At 39.5% G+C, this 21,606-nt stretch overlaps 2 protein-coding genes across 4 annotated transcripts in view; one reads left to right on the plus strand and one right to left on the minus strand.

Moving 5' to 3' along the window:
* The first annotated feature begins 201 nt into the window (after positions 1-201).
* ENO4 (enolase 4) lies at positions 202-17,834 on the plus strand. The gene is made up of 14 exons (XM_026050512.1): positions 202-342; positions 1,422-1,550; positions 2,790-2,980; positions 4,034-4,164; positions 5,955-6,124; positions 6,354-6,485; positions 7,800-7,865; positions 8,532-8,597; positions 10,577-10,744; positions 11,943-12,068; positions 14,013-14,208; positions 15,046-15,113; positions 15,691-15,808; positions 17,215-17,834. Exons 1-14 carry the CDS (start codon positions 202-204, stop codon positions 17,358-17,360), a joined length of 1,848 nt encoding a protein of 615 aa, XP_025906297.1. The 3' UTR covers positions 17,361-17,834.
* Positions 17,835-18,060: 226 nt separating this feature from the next.
* SHTN1 (shootin 1) overlaps positions 18,061-21,606 on the minus strand; it is a 58,736-nt gene continuing 55,190 nt past the window's right edge. For all 3 annotated transcript variants that reach the window (XM_026050495.1, XM_026050497.1, XM_026050496.1), the window contains one exon: positions 18,061-19,862. In XM_026050495.1, coding sequence (XP_025906280.1) covers positions 19,658-19,862 — 205 coding nt within the window. In that variant the 3' untranslated portion in view covers positions 18,061-19,657. The remainder of the gene's footprint in view (positions 19,863-21,606) is intronic.

A 21,606-nucleotide genomic window follows, 5' to 3' on the forward strand; every position in this document is an offset into this window, starting at 1 on the left:
GGTAACGGCCGCCGCCTGCGGGTAACGACCGCAGGTAAGATGACAAACGGTCTTTGCCTGCCAATAACGGTCCGGGGGAGGGCGGGGTGTAACGGCCGCCGCCTGCCAGTAACGGCCGCGGGGCGGGGCGGCGGCGGGCAGGTCTCGCGAGAGCGCGGGGCCGCCGCCGTCTCCTAGCAGCCGGGCCGTGTGGGTGCCGCCATGGAGGCGGAGGTCGCCCGGCGGCGGCGGCGGGCTCGGGAGGCCGCGGAGTACTACGGCAGCCAGGCCGTGCCGCGGCGCCTCGAGGAGGCCCTCAACGCGCTCTTCCCCYTGCGCCCCGCAGACCTCTACGGGGGCTTGGTAGCGCCGGGCAGGGGCGGTGCGCGGGCGGCTAGTGCGCAGGCGCCGTGCGGCGGCGGGGGCGCCGCTGAGGCGGCGGGAGGCTCCGTCACCGCTCCCCCGAGCTGGGCATGGTGTCCTGGGACCCGGGGCGCCCTGATGCTGGGCTGGCTCCTGCAGTGACACGAATTGAAGTTGTTTTGTCTTGGGAGTCCTTGGATGGGTGTTCCCTAATCTGCCCAACATCCTGGTGGTGCTGAAAGGGCCTTAGGCAATATGCAAACCCCGGGCCTTGTGCAAAAATGGGCCTCGGTGAAGGGATGAGAATCAGAGGTCACTTTTCTCTGAAACCAGCGTGACAAAATGTCGTGGGCAGCAGTGGTAGAAACACATCTGCTCATGGCAATGCTGGAAATGCCAGCAGTACAAAGAGGGTGAAAATCTAGAAAACATAACGTGTGCCCCGTTCCTCAATATGGAACACCTGTGGAAATAAAGCATTACACAACTGGCCTTGGTTCAGCCATATTTGATGGTCAAATGAAAACAGTTCCTGAGATCCATGTAATAGCACAAGGCAGAAACAAGTAAGAGAACCCTCCTCGACCAAATACTAGATTTCYACCTTTTTCAGGTGGCTCAGAGCCRGCTAACCTAAAATTYCAGATTTAAAATATTTAAAGCTGAATCTGAATTTTTTAAATCTGAAATTCCAAAATTGCAGATGGAACACTGCAAGCTCCATCAGTTGCCTAAAACACACAGCAGCTTAAATGGGTTCCTGGCTTGTTGGTTCAGGTTCAGATGATGCTTTCTAGGAGTGAGGGGTAAGGAGGTTCTGTTCCCCATCCTAACCCTGCCAAATGAAACATGTTTGTRTCACCTGGYGCAGCCTTTGKTTTGAGGTGAATCAGTCATATATGGAATGATTCTTAAGGGCATGCTATAGAAATATAAGTGAGATGCCACAGAAGTATATTGAGTACTGGGATTTGCAAATGGATGTACTCAGTAGTGCATTTGATTTAAGTCTGTGTAATGGAATAAAAACCTGTTTACACAATTATCAGCTTCTAATGAACTTCTCTCTCTTATTTAAGGCTAACTACTTTTCTAAATTATCAAAAGCTCCAGTAATATGCAAATTAGTTGGAAGGAAAGTCCTTGATGGAGTTGGTCGATCAGTGTTGGAAGTGGAAATATACTGTATAATTAAAAATGATGAGAAGGTATGAGCTACCTCTTTCTATCTTGTTTATCTCATTAAGAAACTACCGGATGTTCCTTCTCCTACTCTCATCCTAATTTTATCTTAATTATTCTATCTTAAATGAAACGATATGACTCCACATGATGTAATAGTTGAGCAAATGGTCTTTGCAATGTAGAAAAACTAACCTGAAAAGGTTGATGATGACACCAATTATATGAACTCAGTTCTCCAGGAATTAAATAATATACCTCTSTGTTTTGTGAACCACATACAACAGTGCATCTTTGCCTATTAAACTTTTGTTTATCTTAACATTACATCCTGGTATTTTTRTTGTGTCCTGTAGCTAACTGTGTAAGTTCATTTTTTCTGGTACATTTTTTTTCTCTTTTAATCTGAAGATGTTATATTTTATTACTACAGCACTGTTTAAAACAATACAATATTGAAATAGAATACAAGGAATCTTTAGCAGTTTTGAGCAAATAGGTTGATGTGTGTGATAGCTGTCAAACATCCCTATATAAGCATGTGCAATGCAAATCTAATGCTGTGTTTCCCCTCTACCAACCTGAAATATCCGAGATTATTCAATATGTGGCTCCTAATAATGTAGTTTCTTTCACTTTCCTACAGTTAAACTATGAATCACTACATTTTTGATACTAAAAGGGAGTCAATTTAAAGAAATTATATATACTTTCAAAGGTATTCTTAGTRTGTAAAGTTAATATTCTTAGTGCAGCAAGCTCTATGGTATCTGTTAATTACTTCTTTATTAAGTGACATTTATAAGTATTGTTTATCCATATGGAAATACATGTTTAATTAGGACAAAATGGAAATACATGTTTAAATAACTARGATGAATTATAAGTACGAATGATAGCACTCAATATAAATGGCAATAAAACATGGTACAACAGACTGCCAACAGCTGCAAGAAGAGATGTTGTAATGACAGTACAGTTATAAAAATTAACTCTGTTCTGCACTGAGAATAAAATATAYGTGATAGACCTGTGAGGAGATTTGTGCCTAAATTGTTATCATTTAGTATGAGAAACTTGGATAGCCTGTTTTTACCAAAGTGCAATAAAAGAAAGAACGAGATGCAGAATGAAAGAGATTATTTAATAAAGTGGAGCAAACGGTGAATTTGGAAGCCTTGTAGAAGAGGAAAGAGATTTATTTCTCAATTCTTTTCACGTTAGAAATGAATGTGTTTTTTAAGCCTTTTTATAATATTTTACAGAGGGTTTGTTCCACTGTAATCTCCTCTCATTCTCAAATTCTTGAAAATGCTTTATCTGAAGCAACTGAGGCTGATGAGAAGGAAAGGAATGATTCTGTTAATGCTGCTGTGGAGTGGGTAAATGAATCGCTGAACGCATTGCTAAGAGACCTGAAGCCCACTGAGCAGTGTGAAGTTGATAAGATACTTGGGTAAGATGTRCCTTTTTTTTTTCTATTGCTCTATGCTACTGCAAAATAAATTACTGCATTTGAAATACACACTACRTCTAAATATAGATATATGTGTATATATATAATGAAAATGTGCTATATATTCCATATGATTTCTAAAGTTACTGTTCGTATATTTTTAGGATCTGATGTCCATCTCAGACACATTTCACTATCCTATTTCCTACTGCTTTAAATTAGGATTAAATGATATGAATTAAATATCATTAAGTGATATGAAAATCATACTACAAAAACTCATGGAAATTAAAGCTGTGGGATGGAAAATAGAGGTCTCTAAGAAAAAAAAAATTAGACACATGTGCATGATCCAAAGATAAAGAATTAAGATGAAGAAATTCATGCAGTACCAATTTAAATCATTTGGGGGCTTTCTGCTCGTTGCTCTGGAGAAAACAAGTGGTATGAAAGGATTACCTGTATGCATCTTGAGCAGCAAGCTAAATCCACACAGAACATATATATTTGTACCTATATTTGTATACACACATACTGCATAAGTATTCTTGCTATATGTGTGTGTGTGTGTGGATACAGATATACACACATATATTTATGTATATATATATAGTTTTCAGATTCTGGTAGTTTTCTTTCTGTGTAGGCSACTCCAAAAGGATACTTGACTGGAGTAATTAATCTCTCTTAGCTGATTTTGTGTATTTCTTGGGATCATAATTTCTCTAATAAACACTTGTCTATATTCATGTAAAGATATACTAGGAGTGCACAACCAGTGCACAACTGACTGATTTAATTAGCAGCAAAGCCCTGGTTCTTGTATGCCACGAAGTTATTAATATCCTTTACTTTATCTGTGTGTCTGAATGGAGCTCACTTTGAAAGTCTGTTAAGGTTTATTATACTTGCAGTACATTTGTTTGTCATTGTTACGGATGGCTAAAGGAAGTTATTTATTGACTCCTCTAGCTTCACATTCTTTAGCCTGTGTCTGCTTTTTGTGTGCCTAAAAATATTTTGAGCCTCTAATCATTATGTCCATTCTCTCAGTGAATATTTTACAAGAAAAGTAGAAGAAGAAAAAGAAATTCAAAAAGAAAAAGAAGAAGAAAAGGAGGAAAGCACTTCTCCCGTTCCTTCATCTGTTCCTCCAGCAGCTGCACTGTCTGGAGGAAAAAAAGGTTTTAGTTGATTTTTTTTTTTAATAATATTTTCTTCAATGTAAATATTGATAAAGATGCTAATATACTTTCTGAATTATTCAGTGGGCACTAAAAGTGATATCACTTCAGAACATTTGATTCATCTGTCCTAACTCTTCTCTCAGGTCACAGCAGTCTCTACTACAGAACTGAGAGGGAAAATACAATGTTTTCTCATTATTCATATGCTTTGGTTGAACAGAGTTTCTGCCTTTTGTTTCACAATTGGCTTAGACAGGAGGTTATTACTTTTCAGGGTGAGGAATAAGAATGGAGGAAGATGCAAATGAAGAATAGAAATGATAAGGAAAGAAAAGGAAATCTTAGAACTGAAAAGGACAATGGAAATGGCATGAAGTTACTAGTTTAAAAGAGTGGGAAGAGAAAGGAATGAAAGCAAGTTGCTCACTGACAGTAAGAAATGGAGGAAGTAAAGGTGAAAAGTTAAAGTAGAAAAGAAGGAAGGGAAAGAAATGGGGAAGATAGTATGGAATGAAAAAGAAATAGGCAAAAAAAAGTTATGTGTTGCCTGTGTGTATTGTTAGAAAGAAAATAACATCTTAATTTTTTACCATTTTTTAACAGCAGAAAATCCTGACAATTATTTTGTTATCAGCACAGTTTCAATTATTACATAATATTGGTAGAACCTTCTACTTAACATGTTAGATGTGTGTACAGTAGATTTACCTTTCATCTTAAATACAGCAATAGCTGTCAGGTCCAGACAGGTATCATTAGGCCTTGCATTTATACTTTCAGTCATTCTTCTGCTGATAAATAAGTTACCTGGTGTAATCTGTTCCTGTCTGGTTGTTCCATTAGCAATAATATTGTTAGAAACAATATTTGACTATTAGGAATCCATGATTGTAGCCGTTTGTCCTTACAGTGGAACTGTAAGAAATGGTGAATTCCATTGGCAGGTGCTTGAAGAGGTGACACCTATGTTGTAATTTAGGTAGGTTAAAAACTAGTGCCCTGGAAAGAATCTCTGCAAAATTGCAGCTCCTCAGTATTGCTCAGTGCTTTGTTGCTAATGCACTTTGCATGTGCCTGTCCTCTGGAGGTAAGCAGTTTGGAACCTATATATGGTAGGGGATTTGGTGTATAATCTGTATATGCAGCTAAAGTCCTTTTAGGCATATTTTATCTTAAGCTTTTGTAGTTGTACCCTGCAGTATTTGTATTTTATTGTTGAAAATCGCAACAGCAAATGGGAAGTTTGTATGAARCCCCCTTAGGAATTAAAGCAGTTGGTCAGATTTATTTTTAAAAGTACTCAAAGTATATAATTTCTGAGAATCATACCATTTATTTTAACTTCTTATTAGTGCTTTCTACACATGTTATGTAGGAACTGTAGTCTCACATAAGTGAGAGCACCCAAGCTTGAGATGTTTTGACAAAATCGACTCCACTATATTAGAAGGGGAAATAAGGTTTTGGGATAAGTTAACATGACATTGTGTGTGAAATATTTTGGATGTCTTGGAAGTATGAATAAATAATACAGATGTCAGCGGCAGAAAGATCTCTAAAATGAATTTGAAACACATTTAAAATCAGRGTGAGAAAAGATACTTTGCCTACTTGTAAGGTAACTTTATGCATGAAAAAAATCAGCAAGATAAAAAGAAAAAATTCTTTTGTGTCATGTTGAGTACAGTACAGCAATGGCAGTATTGTATTTACTCCTACAAGTGTGATGTATAAATGCACGTRTTTTAAACCAAGAAAACACACAGCCAGTGCTCCCTGTCTTGCAGGGAAGACAGTGTCAGGTGCAGAGAGACCGATCCCACCGGCAGCACCTGCGGAACCGGTGCTCCGCGGCAGCGCGGCCATCGCGGCGACATCGCTGGCTGTAGCCAAGGCAGGGGCCACTATTAGCCGTGTCCCCCTCTACTTATACATTGCACWGCTGAAACATGACCAGGTACACATGAATATTTCATACCTCTGCTYGTTTTTCTGAGTTAATCACAATTATTCTAAAATTCGGTGCAGTCCTTAGTCCAAGCTGATATTAAATATATCTAATAAAATATATCCTAAGTTCCGTTTACTATAGCAGGCTTGAACTAGCCCTGTGCTGTAATGAAAACATGCAAGAAATAATTAAGATTTTTAAGATTTTTATTTTCACGTAATGCTCGCAATTACAGGATTCACCTAAGGAATTGACTATGCCTCTGCCAATGGTTAGTCTTTTGAACTGTGGGAAATTTTCACCTGGAAAACTGAAATTAATGAAGGAAATTATGCTCATACCACCAGTTCAGTTATCACTCAAAGAGGTACTGTTTCATTTTAACTTTTATAAACATGTTCTATAGACTTTATATATGTAAGCATAAATATCTTCTCAACACTATCCTTAGAAATGCTGTTTTTCATTCCTGTTTATTTGCATAACAAATACTAAAGCAGAATTATGAGGAATAGAATATTATAGAGTCAAGTAAAGGACATTTTAAATGAAGATATATGAAAATTTAAAGTTAAAAGTGCATGTGTTCATATACAGCAAAAGATAAGGACAATGAAGATGGCACAGAGGAATTCTGTAATACAACAGTAACAGGCATTAATTCTGTTTAATGTGTGATTTTTACATTGATATAAATAGTTTCATCATCTGATTTGCAGAGCATAAAAAACTCTCATACCTGTCAAAAAATCCACAATAAAGCATAAAATCACCAATTATCTAAAAAATGAAATTGCCAAGATAGAAGCAGAGCTAAGTGTATTGAAGGGAGGATGAGACAGAGAGGATCAACAATCCCTTTTTATTTAACTGTGTGTTGCATTAAAGAAAATATCTGCACAGCTGCCTGCATTAAAGCTGTAATTTCTGCCGGGTGTGCAGGTGATCCAAACAAGTAGCTGAACTTGATTCTCTTTAACTTGGAGAAATGTCACAAGAGCTCTTAAGAAGGTGCCCAGCTCTGTTCCTCTTGAAGAAATAATGCTGCTAGTGCTCGTGGGAGAGTGGCAGCACTGCTTGAAGCACCGTGAGGAACGGCAAGCCCTGGTGACACGTTGTTAGATGGGAGTGACTTCTGCCCCCTCCAGCATCCCACTGCTGGCCCGGGCTCAGAAAATGGGAAGCAGTGTCATCTAGCAAGTTAGCACAAAACTCTCCATAGGCAGATGAAAAGGGGATACAGTCTTCTGGTAAATAAATGTATCACTTAGTTGGAGTGTTCTTCTATTCCCCTATGTTTAAAATAAACATAACTTTTTTTTTCTCTGTTTCCTGAGTATTTTGTAGAGCTAAATATGTTCATTTTTGTGCAAGTTTCCAGGTGGAGGCCCTAGACAGAGTCACAATTGTGGATGGTAATTACAGTCTTCCCATTCTCAGATGCCCAATAGACCAGGACRTTGTCCATCTGTCGGATGTGGCAAGGGCTCCTTTGGGGGAAAACCAGCCCGTTTTCCTTACCTTCCAATTAAGCAGTGTTACCAAACGTTCCTGTGCATTCCACATCTACTCACCCTTTGTCATTGGACATTAGACTGTGGGAAACATCTTCTYCCTTCTGATTTATACTGCTAGAATGATTTTGATTTATCTCTGAAGATTATTGTTGTTTAATTTGCAGAGTATAGAAAGGATTCTGGATATTCAGAGAGAAGTGGTGAAGCTGTTGGAGGCTGCATGCAAAGGGGTAAGAGAAAACTGTGGCTTCGTTTGGCCTTTCTACAGCTGTTGCCTATGTCTGCCTGGAGATGGGAGACTTAGCATGATACCAGGTTTAGTCTTACGGCACAGTGTTGAAGATGTGTTTCTGTAACAGATAAGTAAAAAATTGGCTGTTTGGTGCAATTAATGAAAATAGAATAATTTTTTTTTTCTATGTATGAAAAGACTTTCTATTTCATTATTTATATCCAAGAAGGAATGGTGTCATGATGAATATACAGTATATGCTTCAGGTTGTGCTAAGCCTCACAACACAGACAAGATGCAGCATTGAAGACATTGTGCCTGTATCACAGAAACACAGAATCACAGAACGGTTGGGGTTGGAAGGGACCCCTAGCGATCATCTAGTCCAACCCCCTTGCTCAAGCAGAGACATCTAGAACACAATATGTGTATGTGTTCTTTGCAAAGAGATATTGCTGGCATTCCTCAAGCAGGGACCCCAAATCACCATTCCTGAGAGCCCATCTTCTGTTAATAGGCAAGGTGGCAACGTTAGGGAAAAACAAGTGTTGGATATTTACAGTTCCATTACACCAAAATTCTGTCAACTTTTATTTGAAGACTCTTGTTATTCCTTGGTTTTTCATGGTTCTGGTTCCTTGTTTCTCTCTCCCTTCACTCCCAGCAGCCCAGTCCTCAGCTAGCAGACAAGAAGAAAAGCGGGATACATGGTGCAGGGAAGAAAGTTCTGGTAAGAAAAGAGATTTTCATTTTAAACCTTCAGCGTGTTACATCAGGGAACCAAAATATTCTTAAGATATGAAACATTAATTTGCATTACTAGCTTGAAAAGGTCAAGGCAAGATTTTTAGTGTTTCACAGGCCCATATTTTATGTAATAATGTGGAGTCTGCTGACTATGCCTTCCTTTCACATGGAATAATCACATAAAGGAGAAATTATTCTGGAATCCAGTAACTTTTTTAATACAGGAATGCTGATAAGTTGTTCATTTGAGCATTCTGCAAGTCTGCAGCACCAGCAGAGAGCATGTGCACACTGGAAAATTATGACCTGCAAGACCTGTGATCTCATGCTGCATCCGAACTTGGGAAGCACAATTCCCCTCTTAATCCTGCTGCATTAAATGCCCAGTTCCTGTGTGACATGACAGACAATGGCAATACGAGCCACTAGTTAAAAGGGCAGCACTCACAATCTTGCACAGGACAATATGATTTTGTATAATTTAATGATCTTTGCCTTTTTCACTTCCAAACCTGTAGTTTATGTATGAATTTTCAAGAGGGTAGGATAGAAATGCCATGCGGATTTTGCTTCTCAGCCTGGGATAGGATTATCAGGTAAGAATTGTTGCTGTTGTGGGGTTCACAGAGAGAAGATGAGCGGAAGATTTCTTGTAGTTTAGCTGCTCAGGTAACATAACAGTCTTCATCAGCCACCATTTTTCCATGTGGTTAATCCTTTATTTTCTGCATACTTATAGTAAGTTAAAATAATTCAAGATGAGCACAAAGAAGCCATGCATTAGATTCTCTGAAATACTCCTGTTCCAGTAGGAGAAAATCAAAGATGTTGGTGACAATGAATTTAAAACTAATAAAAGTGTCATGTTAGTTCMTACCAATTTTTCGTTATATTTTTAGAAAAAGAGAGAATAACAATGTAGCAGTGAAAAATTAAAACAATAAAAGTTGCAGTTACCTTTTTTTCAGCATAGCAGATCTTTAGAAGGAAGAGCTGTCTGTTCAAGTTTCCTGGGCTTTGCTTTGTAATAGTGAAAACTTAATTTCAATCAGACTCATTTTGGACTGGGAGTAATTGAATAAATTATGTTTCTGGCATTTATTGTGCAGTATATAAAACCCTATCGTATATGAAATGCTTATGTATTTATTTTGTTTAATGAACATTTTAAGCAAATTGAATCATATCTTTAGTTTTTCCTTTGTTGGTTTCTATAAAGATATATAGTGCTTTTAGTAGAATATAGCAAGGCACACTACATGGGGAGAAATCATGTGAAAACACAAATTTAAACTATCTAGCAATGAACTCAAACAGACTGCAGCATTTCTTATTGTCTATTGCAGCAATTTAATACTTCAGAAAAATACAGGTCAAAGAGATTGTCCCTCCTTTCTTACAAATTGCTACGAAATGCTCTCTCCCAGGACAACCTGACTGTTTTCTTTTAATTTTCAGTATGTGGAGGAACATTTCAGTATTCTCTGTAGCCAGATTGACCCTGTCCAGTGTAGTTAGTTCCCTAATTCTGCCCAATACTGGTGCCTTCCAACTGACTCCTCCAGTCAAACCCAGGACTGTCTATTGCCCGTTGCCATCTTAGTGCCATTTTTCTTATAATCCAGATTCCACAGATTTAAAGATTAAATTCAGTAGTTAAAAACCTACAAAATGGCTGGAAGCTTTTGCTCAGTGCAGATCTGCTTGTGACTYGTGCCCAGAAATACAGTTCTGGGGACAGGCAACTCTCCAAAAGGATGCAGCTCTGCTAGAGATGCTTCCCTTYTAGAGCATTTGTCCCCTCCAGAAGACTTGAAATATTGTGGTATTTTTCCAAAACTCCAAGGAGGCCATATCAAAATTCCGTATACTGATGACTGAAGTCAGACTGAAATGACAGGGATTGCAGTTACCACACATATAAAATACTAATAAAGTGATTGTTTCTGTTTTGTTTTTCAGCCACCAGCCATGAAAAGAATATCACACCTAGGGTGCCTTGTAACAGGATTTGATAACCTAGAGCAACCTCTCCTCCTGATACAAGCAGCTTGCAATAACATAGGTCTGGAGCTAGGAACAGACATGTACTTAGCAATAAACTGTGCTGCTCATGAATTGATGGATTACGTAAGTATTGTCAGTGGCAAAACAGATATGTTATTATGCTATTTCTGATCAATCTGTGTCAAATGCAGCAAGTTTTATTGGTCAGACACAAGGTACATAACCAGCTTTCCCTCACATGTGCCCCAGGACTATTCTGAATGAATGTATTAAGTGGCAAACATCCTTTTGTTTTTCATTATTCCATGGTATGCAAATAAAATAATTGTGTTCTATCCACATTGCTTTCAAAATGGAAGAACAAGGAACTGTTCATACTTTTATAGTTCCACCACACCCCTCACTGCTTATTCAACCATTTTATTGCACTGCACCTGTTGTTTTCTTCAAAATACCCTCATTGTCTATATATTTTTACGATAGTAGGTGTATRTAGCCTCTAACATTCACTTAGTTATGCATCTGCATTCATTTTTAGTTTGCATTTTTCAAGATTTTGAGTTGACAGATTTTACTTATCTCAGGATATCATCTTAATAGTTTTTGCCCCCTTTTCCAAGATCAATTTGTATTCTCTTTAAGTAGAAAGGAAAAAAAAGAAGTTCCTGTTCTCTTTGATTTAGTATTCCATGAGCTTCTGTATGTTTGGGTTTACTGCAACGTCAAACCTATTACTAATATCTGATATTCTGCAAAAATAATATGATAAATGTATACTAGCAAAATCTTAACCAAAAAATTATTAGTAATTTTGTAACTTTTGGTTCTGGAACTGATGAAATGATTAAAGCAGTGCTGATTCTGGCAGAATTTAACAATCTGCCTGTAATAACCTGTGTATGTGACAGCTTATGGTTTCCAAAATAACAATGTTAGTTGTGAATTTTGTTTTCTTTCTTTTTTATATTTTTTGAATGGGGAAAGGAGCAAGAAAGGCTCTATCTTATTTTTGAGCATTGAGGCTGTACTCTTTTCACATCTTAATATATTTTAATGAAGGACTAAAACCTACCCTTTTAAGTGAAAGTGCATATTTTATTTTTTTTAATGCATGACTTAATTTTATTAAGAACTTGATGATAAAACTGTGTGGACTGGCAGTGCTGCCCAGGAAATGCTGATAGAGGTTTTGTTCCCCTCTGGGAGGAATGGGACCTGTCAGAGAGCTTGGCCTGAGCTAGTTGGGACCCACAATTACTTCAGGGGAGGTATTGTCAGGTTATTACCATTCTCATTCTGACATTTTTACTTTACTTTCTAGAATAAAGGAAAATACGAAGTTATCACTGGAACATTCAAAAGTCCTGATGAAATGGTTGATCTGTATGTGGAACTGATTGATAATTTTCCTGCTATTATTGCGTTAGTCGATCCCTTAAGAAAAGAGGTAAGTTCGTTTAAGAACTTACTGCAGAGCAGGTATCCCAGATGGATAAGTGGAATATTACAGGACTTTTCCCATTTTTCTAAGGTATTTATAAGAAATAAATAAGGTAGTGTTGTCACCTGTTTTCAAGGCCCAGGGACACAAAAATATCATTACTATACAAGTGTATAATTCATTTACCTATCTGTAATTGACAGTAAATCTAAATAAACTTGSATATACATTTCATTTAATTCTTGATAAAAACTAATCTTGGCATGGATAGTATAAATGGATAGTATAAATATTTTGAAGAATCACAAGAAAGTGCAATTTTGCCTTGTATATCACTCATATTTTACATTTTTCTTATGTAAGCAAGAAAAACTCAAATTATATAATAAAATCTAAATTATAAAATTAAATTGATATATAAATGAGATAGTAAATTTTGTAGAAGAAACTAAGGACTTGGATGCCATTGTACATGCCTTAGAATCACTCAAAATAAAAAAGTGCAATTCTGCACGAATGAGATTTAAACTCAAAGCCAGAACAAACCTGTAACTAACATCATTGTTRAACAAAATTTTGGAAGTGGCAGGAAGGCAGCTTGTATTTACCAGTGTGATCAAAGTGGCATGAGCTAATTGAACAGAATACTATCCATGAAGCTATCTGGATATAAATTGATCAAAGAAACCAATTGCATAACTTAAAAATGGAATCATATATAAAAATGCTAATATTTAACGGATTGCAAAAAAGACAAAACTTAGTTGTAGCAGGAGCCACAACTCTAGCCCTCTATTCTGCAGTTGCACAACTTAACAAAAACTATTTCTGGCCGTGGACCTGTACATGAAACTCATTACTGTCTTTAAACAAATAAAGGCTTTTTGTTTTCATGTTTGGAACAAAACATGAAGAATATGAATGAAGGGGAAACCGAGGTGATGCTGTCATTGTGAAGCTGCCTGAATCAATAATGCCAAGCAGGATGAACTGCAAATTCTGCCTCATTTTGCTCTTAACGGGAACTTAAAGCTCCCGGCTCCAGTAGCAGCAGGGACTGTTTCTCTCTCCGTAGTCACCTCAGTGCCTAACCCGAAGCGTTTGCCCAGGTCTCGGTGACTCCCTTTTCCCAAAAATAAGTGCTCGAAAGGCTGCTAGGAATAGAGCCTCACACCATGGCAAAAACGGACACAAAGGTGCGTGTGATGTGTAGATGGAGAGTTACTACCTGCAGAATAATTAACGAGAAAACGTACGTGTTTTTAATATGGCATTCTGTGGACACACACACACAAAGCAAATTACMTAGTAAATTTCTTATTTCAGATTATTTACTTATTATTTAATGCTAAACCTCAATAGCCTGTGAATATTGCACTAATATCAAGAAACAAAGCTTCTAAATAATTGGAGCTTCTGTGTAACGAGAGCTTTGTTATTTGCTGTTCCACAGGGGTCACTCCTGTGGGTCTGATTTGCTGTCTTGATATGTGTCACTGAGTTTGTTTGCCTCTTGTTTAATAATTTCATATTTAATTTAATATTATGCCATGTAAAATATTAACAAATAAAAGAAAATAATAAATAGGAAAATAATAAATAGGAAATTATTTTATAATCCATTAAAACATTTTTTAAATAGATCTCAGGAATTAAATCAAAATAGCAGAACTCTACAGCTAATTTTATCTGAGATATCTAAAATTGTACCCGTGTTCAACTAGCTTTTATTAATTCCAGATTATATTTTCTGGCAAAATCTTAAAATCCAAGCAAAATGCTGGTGACGGATTTTTATTACTGGTCACTTTTAAAGTAAAACAAATGTATATGAAGGGAACCTTCATTATGAATCCAGATTAGCTTCACCTTTTAAATGTTTTAACCCCCTGAATTGGGGATTGTGGTTGTTTTTTAAGACTCCAGTTCCATATGTGACTCTGCCTGCAGGACAGAGAGCAGTGGGATAACGTGTGTCGTGCTCTGGGTGCCCGGTGTCACCTGCTTGCTGAAGATGCAGCCACGAGTGTTCCCAGCCCTTCAACGGAGCCTGACGGGAACCTGCCCAAATGCAGCGGCGCCGTCATAAAATACCTTAACCAGACCAAGGTATCAGACCTCCTAGAGCTTACTGGCCTTCTGCACGGTAAGGCGGGGAAAAAGGCTCTTTTTCTTACATTACCAGTCAATAAATAGTGTTGCCATACATGTAGATGCTACTTGTTTTTATTGAATTATAGCCACTTCCTATTTTGAAAGTGTTATTATTTCATAAGAAAAGGAAATTCCCGATTGGGCTGTCAAATTTCTATTTAGGATTTTAAAGCAGAATTCAGGGGGTTGATTCTAGCAAACTAATACTCTATGGATGTTTCGAATATGGGTGCTCTTTGATGCTACAGCCATTGTATATTTAGACATCAGAACACGGTACATTTAGATATCAGAAGTAAACAAAATAAAGCAGGTGATAGATAAATGAGAAATCTGAATGTTGACTAATACTAGGTAATAATAAAAATTTTTAAAAATCCAAAATATTTTAAATTACTATTTAGATTACTGACTAGATATTATTAAGCTTTTGTAGTGACATTAGTTAGTACTTGTACAGGTTCATATAAAAATTTTTCTTTGTATCAAATTTGTCKCTCAGCTATGCTAAGAAGACATTTGAAAATATACAGAGCTGCATCCTAGCTCATAGAGCACATTCCCAGAAAGAGTGACCAGAGCTAAGAATTAGAATAGAATATTAGATACAGCCTTATCCGGGCTGGAAAGAAACAAAAACAGCCTGTTAATGCTGGTATTGGAGCAAACTATCACAGTTCACTTTTTTTATGAGACGCATTTTATTGGTTTTAGTCCTGACTGCATTTATCCCAAGTAGGAAAAAAAAATAAAAAGAGTTCAAATAATTTCTATGTTGAATGTATAAAAACATATACTAATGAAGGTTATACATTCCCATTACATATAGGTCAAAGACATATTACCACATTAGGAAGTCCAGATGGAGAATCTTCTGACGATAGCCTYGTGGATCTGGTAAGTAGTGAAAGCTGCTCAAGTGCAGAACTGCCAAAACGCTGCTTTTATCACGGACTGGTTTTTGCTTTTATCAGCGGCTGGTTTTGGGGAGAAAGGCTGTTTCTGCGTGAGAAAGAAACAACCTTTTATGAAATGGGCTTTTTCTGGAGAGTTGTTTTTTCCCCCCACAGAGAGTTAGTCTTTAGGACTGAAGAGAAGATGCAGCAAAGGTGCCAGAGCAGGGGGTACATTCAAAAGTGTATGATCTATTTTGTTGCATTGGTTTATAAAAATGTGAATTACTTGAAATATTCCTGAATAGTAATCATATTTGATATAAAAACTCTGAATGCTGATATATATTTAATCTGTTTGCCTTAAAACAAAATTTGCAAATATCATTTTGTAGGTCGGTGAAAACTTTTGTTTGCATGCAATAACTCTTTGATTCATTAACAGGTTTTATTTCTACCAACAGGAGCCTAGAAAGATAATGAGATTGTTAAGTCAGACACAGGATACCATGTTAAATAATTAAGAATGACTTCACTTCCCAAACTGTACAGCTTTCAAATACCCACTTTCTTGTCTTAAGGCTGTTGGCCTGGGTGCCAAGTTCCTCAAGTTGGGAGGTCTTTCCCGTGGAGAAAGGGTGACCAAGTACAACCGCCTCCTCGCTGTAGAAGAAGAACTGGCCAAGAATAGCAGGCTACGTATGAGCTTCTTTCTTACTTTGTTTTCAGCTTGCAATGAATGCAAGAACAAAGATTGTAGGGCGAGTGATTGAAGCGGCACCACAGGAGGGAGACGGAATCAAAAGACTATAAATAAGTGCTGACAAAAAAAAACCTAGGATAGCACTTGCCACAATGTATATTGTTGTCCTAATGGATTATCTGTTTACTACATGTTAAAATAGGCCCCTTCTTGAGGAGTAGCCTACATTAAGCTTTGGGTGTTTTTTGTGTTTTTTTTTTTTCCTGCAGAATTAATGGGTTAGAGTCTTTGGAGCCCTTAGTGCAAAAGAAACAAATAAACAAATATATAATGCTAAAATGTAATCTTAGGGAGAAAAAAACCCAACTCCTTCAAGCCCCTAAAAATATATTGCTAACAAAAGTTCAGTTCACAGCCATTCTGTTAAATGTGCAAATCTGGGGAAAGAAGAACCTATGACCAAAGTTCCTTGGCCACTTCTGTGCATCTTTTTGGATTTCAGAACCTGAATCTTCTTTTTACCTCGTTTTCTACTCTGTTAAATGCTTACCAGGTCATTAGAGCCAATCCTCATTTGCTCAGGTATCAATCAAGAGAGAATAATGCCTCCTTTCTGGAGGGGAGGCAGRGAGGCCAGGGGGCCTTGGGGCAGGATGAGGAAGGAAAGGAAGGGGAGTTTGCACAAGTTAATTACAACTAAGAAATGGAAGAAAAATTAGGTGAACTATTTACCAGCTTGTTTCTAGTCATTTTCCACGTTTGATACATARGACAGCTACACTTGGCATTGCAGGCACAGTAGTTTTATTCTATTTTTATGCAAAATTCTTATTCGGAAATATTTTTTACTAAGCATCTCATGCACATGCAGAAATCCTTTCTAGGAAGACAATAGTTTTAGACGATGCTTTCCAAAAACAGGACAGCTGATTATGAAGAGTTACAAACTTTAACTGCCTCAGTACCATTAAAATATAACCTATTACAGTGGATATAGCCTGAATAAAGGAACTGGGGTTCAAGGCTGTACCTCGCAGAGGGCGGCCCCGCTGCTGCGCTCCAGCCCCCGGGCACCCAGAAGGGGCCCTGCCAGCGGCCACCGCGGAGCCCCAGGACCCACCAGAGCGGCCACCAGAGCAGCCGGGGCACCCGCGCCTTCCAGAGGGCACTGGGGAGGGAGGAGGATCATGGATCTGGGGGGAAGAGCAGTGAGAAGAGAGGCGGTGTGAGCCATGGGTGCAGCAGCTGAAGTGGATCTTTATAGTCAGGTGGTTGAAGGCTGGGGGGGAGAAGGAACTAGGCCCAGGTGGGAGGGGGSTGTTTTGTAAAGGGAGGATGGACAGACCCAAACAGTGTGAGGTTCAAGAAGCCCAAGAACATGTTTCTTTCTCTTCCATTTCAGGGTATGAAACAAGCTTTGAATTCCTCAGTTTTGCTGAAGAAGCAGAGCCTGAGCAGCTGTGTGAAGAACCCCCTGRCCCAGGGCAGGCCCCGCCGCCCGCGCAGCCGCTCCCACAGGCCGAGAACCTCACAGCCCAGCTTGCCTAGGGCAGCACCCGGGCTTAGGCTGGCCAGGTCAGGGAAAACAGTTAGCAAGCAGTAAGTTCAGTAGGAAATGTATATAGTGACTACTCATCTATACCAGTGCTTTGAKTAGAAATTCCCAAAGGCTTTCACCCACTAGCTTCTCCTTTCCCAGACTCCTACTGGGACTCTTCCTTCCAGCTGAAACCAAGCTAATCGGGCAGTGGTTATCGCTTGAAAATACCATGAAATTCTAGGCTCTATTTACAACTTGATGAAACAAACACCTCTGTGTTAACTCCCAAAGTAAATGTTTGTTTTGAGAAAGCAGAAATCTCTCTCCATACAAAGAACAAGCCATTGACCAACAGGAAAAAAAAAAAMCACATTTTACAAAAAACAAAGGCCTTGACTGTTGTGTTGCTCCATCCCCCCACACACCCTCAATGCTGCTCTTAGATCCAGCCTAGGAGGGAAATTTTGCTCCAGTTCTAGCCTCCTATCCACACAAGTGCATCAGTGCAAACCCCAAATGCAGGGCACAAAGCTGTAATTTGCATCAATAGGAAGCTGCTTCTGCCTCAAGCAGGGAATAACAAGTCAAATTCACAAGGGCTGGGAAACTTGTCAGCGGTCTTTTTAATAAGCAACAAGGAAAAGATAAATAAATTGTATCATAGGTAACAAATAGTTCAAGTAAAAGAAGTGCTTCATAAAAAACTTCTGGTTTTGTATTATTTGAACATATTAAAACACCAGTAGTAATCTGAAGGAAATACATAGGTAAAATGGCAGATCGTAAATTCAGTATAACAGATATCAGARTGCAAAGTTAACCAGCAGAGAGGGGGAAAACACAGAAATTAAGATATTTAACAAAATGAGAGACAAATTTCCCCAAATATAGGAATCATACRTAGTCCAGCAATGAGATCAAATTCAAGATCTTCTTAGCAAACATGCAAAAACACCAAAAAAGAGGTGAAACTACCACACTCGTTACTATCATTTTATTTTTATGAAAAGCACCAGACAGTTGCATGCAGAGTCAAACCAGCAAACTCGGAACACTCATCCTGTAGCACTATCACTGTTTCAGATCATTAAATAAAAAATAATCCAGATGCACTCAAGTACATGACCACCCAGTTTCGGATACAGCAGTCTGCTTTAGGTAGATCCCTGATTAATTTGTTTGTTCATTATAGAATAACAAGCTGCAATGGAATGGGAATTGGCAGTGTAAAATGCTGCAGCTTTCACACTGTCCTCACAGGAAGGAAGGGCTGAGACAAATTGGCTTTTATTTTCTCAAATAAATAAATTAATGCTACCCCTTTATACAGCACCCAGAGTGATGACTTGTTTCTTGGTGCCACTGGGTGCGATCTGGGAGTTCTCAAACTGCTGGTCCCCAGCAACTGGTGCCACGTGCTCTAGGTGTCCCTGCTGGGGCAGGGGGTTGGACTCCATCATCTCCAGAGGTCCCTTCCAGCCTCAGCCATCCTGGGCTTCTGTGAGCTCGGAATTGTGCCGTGGCTAAACCCCAGGGGTAGCCACTCCTCACAACTCTTGGGATCCTGAGATTTTTTTTTTTTTTTTTGGTTGTTTTTAGTGGTTTTTGTTTTTCAGCACCTATAACTCCAGTTGCATCTGATCTAAACCTTATCACGTAACACCAAAACTCGGCCGAGGAGAACGGCCCTCCCTGGAAGAGCTTCGGCCTCCGCTCCAGCTGTGCGCCCAAAGGGCTGCCCGTGCGAGCAGCCCTGCCCGGGGCACCCGCCCACCGCGGGCACCTGGGGTTTGTGCTTTGAACTGGCACCGCAGAACGGAGACCTACAAAACCTTGTTCTTAAATATATGTCTTTAAGGCAATGTGTCTCATTATTGATATAACTCCCCCATACTAAGGATGATTTTTGTGTGTGAGCCCTTTAGGATCTAAGCCAAAGCCCATTCAAGTCAGGAGGGACACGAGGGGCTTCCAGCAGGCTTTAAAACAGACCTTAAGAAGTTCTTTTTTTTCCCCTTGAAAAGAATTATTAAAAAAAAGGACTTTTCAAACACAGTTTTAGAAAAGAGGAAAGTGACAGTATCTAGGAACATCTTATCTATACCAGTGAAATGAAAATACAAAAGGGACCAAGGAATGCATAGTTATTTAACCCATTAATGCATATAACAAAACTGCATTAAAAAAAAAAAAGACCGTTTCAATTGCTATTATTGAAAACTGTTTGGAGTAAAGACTGCAGGCCCTAGTAACACCCCTAAGCAGGATTCAGATTCCTCAACGCTACAGCCGTTTGGCAGAACAATTAACAACTAGAACTGTCTGTGTCTTTTATTTTCTCCACGCTCGTTTCTTTGTGCAGGGCTTTGCTTTTCTGCTCGTTCCTTTTGCGCTGATGTAGCTCGTTCTCCAACTGGCTGCTGGTGGAAACAGGATCTAAGACTACGACGGCCTCCGGCTCTCTCTCAGCGGTAGAAGGTTTGCTTGTAAATCCCGTGTGACTAGCTGACCTAGAGGGGAGAGAGAGATGTCCATGAATCCAGGTAGCAGCCACCAAAGGGGGCATGGAGAGAGTTACTCTGGGWAGCAAGCCCCTCAGCTCAGCTCCCATGGGAAGCCTCCCTATGGAGTCACTTTATGCAACTGCATTTACTACCCAACACGCAGATTTTATTCTTCTGCCTACACGTAAGGAACGGCYTCCACACTGGTGCTGAAATGACACTGTCCAAAGGAAAGAGTTGAATCAACTACAGGGTGGGAGAAGAAGTCCATGAAGTGGCTCCAGCGGGCGTGGAACTGCCACAATCTTGGTCTGAGGGTGAACAACGCAGAGAAAAAGAGGGTGCCCTTCAACAGTCAGAGCATGGGGCTGACAGCGCTGGCTCCTGCCTGCCTAGAAGGGTTAAAATGTAGTAACAAATAATAAACACGTTAAAAAAAAACACACAGAAACAACAGGAATATCTATTTCAGAAAGACTTTACCCAGCTTATTACCAAAGCAATGGGTGTATCAAATGAGATTCCACGTGCAAGCTTTAATTACAAGGATCGTCTCCAACATCAGAACTTTGGTGAAAATTAATTAATTCAGAAAAAGGTGTTACTAGATCCAGTCGCAGACTCATTTGCCTATCATCAGAATCTAGTGATTTCATAAARAAAATAATGCTTATTTTATGCAAAAGTTGCCAATCATCGCGGACACTACAAGGTGGCACATTCTGAATGTTGTAGCAAATTAAACTTTTTAAAGCGGTATAACCAGAAGAGGGTTATTTTAAAAAGTGCTACCTCTGAAAAGCTGATTGCCCAACACTATAAAAATGGTCAAAGCCATAAATGCCAAGTTCATTTTTATTTCACTTTGGAGGTAACTATCTTTCAAATCCCAACAGCTGGACTATTTAATACAATCTGGGGAATCAAAGTATAATTCTCCGCCGGGCTCCCAGCGGGGAGTCTGCATTAGTGCATGGCAGCCTTCCAARCACTGACGCACGGCCCAGCGCGCCCAAGCCCGTCTCGCCTGTAACAAAAATGGATAAAGCGGCAATCATATTTACCACCTTCAAAGGCCACAGAAATGAAAGATGTCGATATAAAGTCAGTTAATGGAGAAAACTGGTGATTAAATCAGTGTTTCGGGCATAAAAATAAGCATTACTGTTCAGCTCTGTTTTCCTAGCGTTCCTCTCTCCAAGCCCTTCCCGGCGCCGCYGCTGCTGCCGCAGCAGTGCCGTTACGGGCGCTGGGTCCTGCTTATCACGTATTCCCACCTCCTTCCCAGCAGCGTGTGGGGAGCAGGACGCGAGCACGGCGCAGCCTCGGTGCAGGAAGGACCGTCGTTTTGGCGGCCTCTCCAARGGCAATTCCGGTGCTGGGAATGGAGCCGGGGAGGGCAGCGAGCGCAGCTGGGAGCGGCCGCGGCAGCCGCGCGCAGCTCTGTGCCGGCGGCCTCCTTGGCCAGTGCTGCTCAGTAGCCGTGTTCCTCCCCTCGTTAGGCCACACTTCGGGCACCTCGTACCCATCCGGAACTATTGCAGCCCTGCTTGCATCGTATTCTTATCACTCAATACACAGAACTCAYGCTGCAAAATCCAGGTGCAGGTGATGAACCCCTTAATCATATGGGATATGCAGGCTCCCACGTTATATTGTGAAGGACGACTTGTGACAGGACTATCGCAAGCAACACAATCCCTTTATATTCATAGGRGCTAGAGAAAATGTAAAAATCATGACTTCGGTG

Source organism: Nothoprocta perdicaria, unplaced genomic scaffold, assembly GCF_003342845.1.
Source record: "Nothoprocta perdicaria isolate Ctin4 unplaced genomic scaffold, notPer1 scaffold_7, whole genome shotgun sequence".
Taxonomy (NCBI): Eukaryota; Metazoa; Chordata; class Aves; order Tinamiformes; family Tinamidae; genus Nothoprocta; species Nothoprocta perdicaria.